This window comes from Octodon degus, unplaced genomic scaffold, assembly GCF_000260255.1.
Source record: "Octodon degus isolate 3935 unplaced genomic scaffold, OctDeg1.0 scaffold00142, whole genome shotgun sequence".
NCBI classification, from domain to species: Eukaryota; Metazoa; Chordata; class Mammalia; order Rodentia; family Octodontidae; genus Octodon; species Octodon degus.
In genome coordinates this window covers 5,485,655-5,492,740 of record NW_004524718.1, presented here as the reverse complement: position 1 = coordinate 5,492,740, position 7,086 = coordinate 5,485,655, and the positions used below count along the sequence as shown (strand labels likewise).

Here is a 7,086-nt window from a genome sequence, read left to right as displayed (position 1 = left end):
CCTTTGTTGTAGATCTTTGCTGTAGTTATAACCTTCACACGTACTGAAGTTCAGGTGGAGCTCTACAGAGTTTGTGCTTATCCCCCTGTGTATGGCTTAGTTCTGGCTGCTGTGCTCAGCTCCTTCCCGCTGCAGACCAGGGTTAGGACTGGGACTGGGCATTCCCGGAACTCGGCAGAAATTCCGGACCTGGGCTAGGACTGGGTCTCGATGGGTATTCTTTTGGCATCGACATACTATAGGTACTTGAATTCAGCAAAACAATCCAACACAGTCCAGTAGTCCACAATAATAGGGGGTTGTCCACAGAAGTTGTTGACTAGAACCTTTTACAGCTCAGCATATTAATATGGCTTTACTTTATATACCTCTAGTCCACAATAGTAGTGGGTTGTCCACAGAAGTTGTTGACTAGAGCCTTTTACAGCTCAGCATATTAATATGGCTTTACTTTATATATCTCGTCTTTATACTTTTCTGCTGGATGGTTAAGACCAAGATAAAGCAAGACTTATATAATAAGAAATATAACTTTTGTGTCTAATAAGTTCAGTCAAGTCCCCTTAGGATTTATCCTGTAAGCCTGTATTGCACTTTGTAGATCCTTTGTCAGTGTCAGCCATGTAGATGAATCATGGCAAATGCTTGACCAATTTGCTCTCTGTAAAAGGCTGAGAGAATGTTTTCTCTCCATGTGACTCTCCTTGGGCACACAATACATCATCGATCACATTCCTCTGTGTTTCCATAATCTCCTTGATCAGAAAATTTGGGACACAACTGAGTTATATGATGTTACTGATGTGCTTTAATAATTAAGAACATGATGTTTAGTTGCCTGCCAATTTAATATATAAATACTTGAACATAGCAACTCTATTTTACATAAACTATATCAAGTGGAAAATCAGCACAGGTACCTGGGTTATGCATCATTTGGCAGCTCTCCAGCATCACTTTCTGAGCTATAGATATCAGGATGTTGGAGCAGTAGAGGGTACTCACTTTGCTCTGGGTGAAATACAGGATGACGTGTAAAAACATCCTTCACCTGATGTGCAATTTGTGATTACCCATTCAAAAGGGAGGCAAATCCCAGAGAGAACCCTCAAAAGTAAAGCCCAACTTTCAAAAATGTTTCAGTCTGAACCTTCTGCCCTGTATGAGTAAAGCTATTAGTTCATATGACTTGCTTTCGATGTTAGCCTATGTTAAGCTCAGAGTTTTCACTGACAATAGTAATGAGAGGGCACCAGGGCATGCTTATTATCATTATACTTCAGCAAAAGTAACCATGAGTGAGAATCTTTTCTTGAAAACTGTCAGTAAGGTTTGCCACAAGGAACTTCTAAGCATGAGAGTTTTTCCAATTATATTATGAACATTGATATTTTGGAGGACTTTGTCTACTTTCAAATTTAGGAAGGTAGGAAGAGTCATCTGTTAAGTGTTCTCTGTTACAGCTTGGGCCTGGATATTTCCCCCAAAAGCTCATGTGGTCATAGTTGGATTTTTCAGAATTGGGTGGGTTTAGAGTGTCTGAAGCTGGGATTAAGGGCATGTGATCACTGAATCAGTCCACTGATTGGATTGCATATTTCTTGGTGTGGATAATGAGAAAGCCCACCCTGTGTATAAGTGCTACCTGCTTAAGGGCATGTGTCCTGGATAGAATACAAAGGACCTGAAGAAGACTGCTGTCATTCCTTGATGCTTGCTGCTTTTGCTACTTTCTGTCTGCCATGAACTGTTTCTCTCCTGCGATACACTGTGCTATGCCTTCCTGTGTTGGAGCCAGCTGATTATGGACTGAAATTTCTACAAGATGTGATCTGAAATAAACCTTTCCTTTGAATGTCAGGTATTTTGTCTGAACAACTACAAAAGTAACTTTGACTCTACCCAGTCAAAGAGTGCCAACCAAGAGGCATCACTGAAGGTGGGATGGAGGACTTCTGCATGGCCACAGAGTGCCAGGTCCCCCGCTTTGGCAAGCAACTGATCTTGGTGCTGCATGGGTCCTGGATTAGTGAGAAGACTTTGCTGCTTCACATTCTGACCTGAGTGGACATCTTCGTGTCAGAGGCAATTGGTCACTGTGTTATTTTGAGAGAAGACACAGCACCCATAAGTTGCTATTACAGAAAAAGGGAAAAATGAGTTTAAGCCTTTGGTAGCTTAAGAGTCTGAGAAGTTGTGTCTCCTTGTTAAGAGTCATGTTTTATAATTTTATAAAACAAAAGAAACTGTTTTGTAAATAAAATTCATCTTAAAGTTTGACCAACAAAGAGAGGGCAAGGAGAAAAGCTAGGAAACATGACAGGGGCAGCACCATACATTTATATGCACAAGATGGTTAAGGCAATGATCCTGAGAATCTTCAGCATGTTTTTGAAACTAGCAGTTAATTGGTAGGATTCTCACCCTGACTAACTATGTGTGCTGATACCTGTGAACTAAGCAACTGCACTGAAGATAGCAATGTGTAATGGGTCATGCTTAGAATGCCTGTCATTCTGGTCTTCTAAATATGTACTGCTTGTCATGTCATACCAATTACTGCCATACTGTCTCTCAAGTAAATGTTTGTTTATAAAAACTTTTGACCAAAAAATAAACCAAGAAAGCGAAGCTTTTTGCTACTTAGTATGTTGTTGACTGTAGGTTTGTTATATGAATAGCGTTTGTTATGTTGATTTATGTTCCCTAAATCGCTGTCTTGAGTTTTTATCATGAAGTAATGTTGAATTTTACTGAATGATTTTCACATCTAATGAACCACTCATATAGCTTTATCTTTAATTATGTTGATATGATGTGTTCATTAATCAGAGTACTTTGAACCGTCCTTGTATTCCTAGGATAAATCTCGCTTAATCAGAATGATTGATAATTTTAATGTTTTATTGGATTCAGTTTGCTAGTATTTTACTGGAAATTTTTGTATCTTTGCTCATTAGAAATACTAGTCTGTAATTACCTTTTTATATTATGTCCATATATAGTTTAATATTAGGGCAGTGCTGGCCTTGTAGACTTTGGAAGAGCTCACTTTGTAATATTTTGTAACAGTTTGGAGAGGGTTGGTATTAATTCTTTCTTTGAAATTTTGTAGTATTTAACAGTGATGCTGTCTAACACTGGCCTGTCCTTTGTTGAGAAACTATTTTTTTGTACCAGGAATTGAACTCAGGACCTTGTGCTTGCCAGGCAGGTGCTTGTGCCACTGAACTATATCCCTGGCCCTGTTGAGAAACTTTTTGTGCTGATTCAGTCTCTCTATCTGTTTAGGTTTTCTGTATCTTCTTGGTTCAATTTGTGTAGGTTACATGTGTCCAGAAGTTTTTCCATTTCTTCCAGGTTTTCTAATTTGTTGTCATATGTGTTTATTTTCTGTTGTATTTCCATTATACAATAGCTATTTAATATTTTAATATCTAGAAAATGTCCCTTCCAGTCATAACATTTAGGTGTCAATTTCTTATTGACATTTTTAAAATGTATCCATAGGTCCAGGATATGGAAGCTGATACTCTCACTGGCTTTCTGAATGGCATTGAGTGGATTCTTGAAGAAGTAGAATCTAAGCGGGCAAGATGAGCCTCACTTTGGACCTTCAGAACTGTACGTATTTTGAAATTCGTTGCTAAGGTCATGATGTGTGGATGTGTGTTTGCTCAGTTAATTAGCTTTGTCCTACTTTTTTTGTAGTTTGGCATTATAGTAAACAACTGTAGCTGATGGGTTTTTTTAAAAATACGTTTTACTTTTTACCTTATATCAATTAAGAGGAAAGATCGTTAGTCCCTATATTTACCCCCCAGATGAATCTTTAAATTTTTGTTAACTTTTATACCTTTGTTTTCTAAGATATTAAATTCTAGAAAAAAAAAAACACTCCATGTCTTTCTCATTCCTTGTGTTCTTTTTTGGTATAACAACTGTCCTACAGGGAAGTAGCAAATGTGTTAAACTGTTCAGAGCTTTTTCAAGTTTCTTCCTAACTGGTTATCAGGCAGAAAGCATTTTTTTTTTCTCCCTGATTCTTAAAGATATACTGCTTAATGACTGAAAATTTCATTAGAATTCTACCTGGTGCTGTGGTCACACAACTTTTGTTTTTTCCTGATAACAGTACAAAAATTATTTAATACCACTTAAGTGAAAAAAATAGCTTTTCCTGACTCTTGCTATAATTTTTCGATATTTTTGAATGCTCATAATATACTAAAGCTAAATTATATTTCATACTCACAGAGAAAACCTTCCAGAGACTTGCATGTATAGTATTACCATTTTCTACAAATTGCTTGCAGTTTGCAAAGGCAGTCAACCAAGTATGTCATTATATATGAAGAACTTTAAAATTATGGTAAAGAGTATTTATCTTTATATATAGTTTGTAAGTAAATGTATTTATGTTTTGGAGAGAAATTTTGTTACATAATTAACATTCAGTATTGTTTAGGTGAATGTCATTCCATTTGGACACCTAAAAGTTTTGTCTAGGAGACAAGACCTCATGTATTTTATCCCTGTTGCTTTTGAGAAGTTCATTAGCTCAGTACATTATAGTTGCATTTTGCTTATTGTTTTGAGGAATAAGAGGGATTTAAAAATTACTAGTTGCAGGGTTGTTATGCAATTTATGAAATAATGTTTGAAGCTGAGACTAAGTACTGACCTTTAAGTTCACTGCGTCAGGGAATGTACATGGTGTTTTATACACGTAAACCTTAAATGTTAGGAAAATCTTCCGAAGTTGGTATTGACTCAATATGTATTTTGTTGCTAAATAACACAATACATAGATTTGGTCAGCCATAAAGAAAGGTTTTTTTGGTCTATGCTTGTGTGCCAAGCTCCAGAGGCATTATCGGGTGAAGCCTTCATGCTGGCAGAGTCCCAGAGCTATTTAGGGCATCACATGGCAAGAAACGTGGGGCACAGTAGAGATTTAGTCAAGGTGGCTTTCATACCAGACCTACTCTCAAGAAAACTCATTAATCCCATGGGTTGATGGAATCGATGTGTGAATGCACAGCCCTAATCATCACTTATGGTTTTCACTTATGATGAGAATTAAGTTACAATATTGGTTTCAGAGGGAATATACCATATTGAAATCAGAGCAGTGGTGGGCCAGGCAAATAGCTCAGCAGATTAAAGTGCCTTCAAGCAGTTCCCCAGGCCTGCTGTGCTGCCCACTTCCCCACCTCCGGGGTCACTGAGATGGCAATTGAGACTGGCGTGGTGGTGCACACCTGTAATCCCAGCTCTTGTGAGGTTGTAAACAGGCAGATCACTCTGAGTCCATTCTAGTAGTGAGACCCTGAACACCCTGTAGACCCTTCCCTTAAAAAAAAATCAGGACAGGGAGATAGCTCAGTTGAGTGATTGCCTGGGAAGCTCAAGGTTTTGAATTCAATCCCTAAAAAACATTCTAGAAATCATAGCAGTGGTATTATCCTTTTATTTCAGGTGGAGAAATCTTGAGATTCAGAAAAGTGAAGAATTCTGTTATAAAGTTATATTATCTCACCGTTCAATTTCCTGGATTTTGGTGACTGGAGAATTCAGCTTATAGATCCCTGGCAAGTGAGGAAGTGGTTTTGAAGTGAAAAGAGTTTATTGCAAAGCAGGAGATGGCTCACAAACAAGCCAGGACTCCCCAGAATGTGGGCAACAGTAGTTTCTTTGTTTTGGTTTCATTTTGCTATACTTTTTGACTTTGTTTATTCCTTATCCTGTTCTTACATATTCATGATTTACTCCTGCACTGCTTTTAGTTTTGAAGTATGCGTGATTTTCCCCCTTTTTCTGGAGCCTTAAGCAGGTAATAATGAGGACTGGTTACCCCAAGGATCTCTGGGCAGTTAAGGTGCACATTCTACTGAATGGAAAATCCCCTTATGGTTAGTTTGTGGTTATCTCTCCCCAGGGTCTTTTTCCAGTTGGTTGAGACCATTTAAGCTGATACAGCACCCACCTCCTGTCATCAGTGAAAGCAGCCTGTAGCAGCTCCATCAGCTTCAACCATCTGCCCACTCTCCCCACACATTTCATTAGCTGCCTGTAATGGTGTGGCTAGTAGAGAGAACGTGAAGTGTGGACCCTTAAAAAGATTGACAAGCTATTAATGGTTAAACAATCAATTTAAACTCTACTATGGGTCACTAAATTCTCATCACTGCTGTATTTTAATATCTAGCGATAAAGCAAAGCAAACATGCATGCAGGTTCTGGTATTGAAAGTAAAGTAACAAATTCAAGTTATATAACTCTTGTCTGCATGACAGTCAGATTGCTCCCTCAATTCTGAACCTTGAGATTTTCCTATATAGAATGAGGATCATTATATTTGCCTTGGATTTAAGTTTTACTATATCTAGAAGTAAATGTCAGTAAGCAACTTCTCTATGGGAGGGCCTAATTCTTGACACTAACATTCGAAATTGGACTTTTCAGTGTCATTTTCTGAAATGGTTATCCTTCCACATGACAGCTATTTTACAGGTATGATTAGTCATATAAAAAATAAGCATAGTGTTCATCATAATTTTATTACCATCATTAAAAACTTGTACATGTGTGCCCTTGTAGATAGGGTGTTCTAAAACTGCAGCTAAATAAGCGTATGCTAAAGAAATGAGCGCTTTATTTATACCCAGAAAAAAATATCATTTTTCACATTATTGTCAAAATAGTTTCCCTGAACATTGAGATGAGTCTAATTCCTCTACTGAGGAATTTTTAGTGGCTTACCATCTCCTGAAAAATATGGTCTACAGTTTCTAGTCTGCTGTCACATTAGGAAAGAGGAACTTTTTGTCTTTTGCCACTTTTAGTGACATAAAAACTGATGGGTTGTACAATTATAATTGTTACCATGATGATGAACTGTACTCAGATTTTTTCATGAAACATTTCTAAATAAATCAGAAGTATGAGACTAGATACATATTTAAGATTTTGTTATTTGGAAAATATTTTGGGGGCTTGGGGTTGTAGCTCAGAGCACTTGTCTAGCATGCACCAGTCCCTGAGTTCAATACTCAGTATAGCAAAAAAAAATAAATAAAATTA

General features: G+C 37.4%; 1 protein-coding gene across 2 annotated transcripts in view; it reads left to right on the top strand.

Moving 5' to 3' along the window:
- The window catches only part of Fbxo4 (F-box protein 4), a 36,798-nt gene extending 29,841 nt beyond the window's left edge, over nucleotides 1-6,957 (top strand). Inside the window, exons 7-9 of one of the 2 annotated variants that reach the window (XR_002818192.1) lie at nucleotides 3,511-3,624; nucleotides 4,258-4,372; nucleotides 5,482-6,957. Coding sequence is in view for 1 of the 2 variants with exons in the window: in XM_004641798.2 (XP_004641855.1) it covers nucleotides 3,511-3,600 (90 nt within the window). In the remaining variant the exon portion in view is untranslated. The remainder of the gene's footprint in view (nucleotides 1-3,510; nucleotides 3,625-4,257; nucleotides 4,373-5,481) is intronic. The other variant, XM_004641798.2, reaches the window with a different exon arrangement.
- The last annotated feature ends 129 nt before the right edge of the window (nucleotides 6,958-7,086 follow it).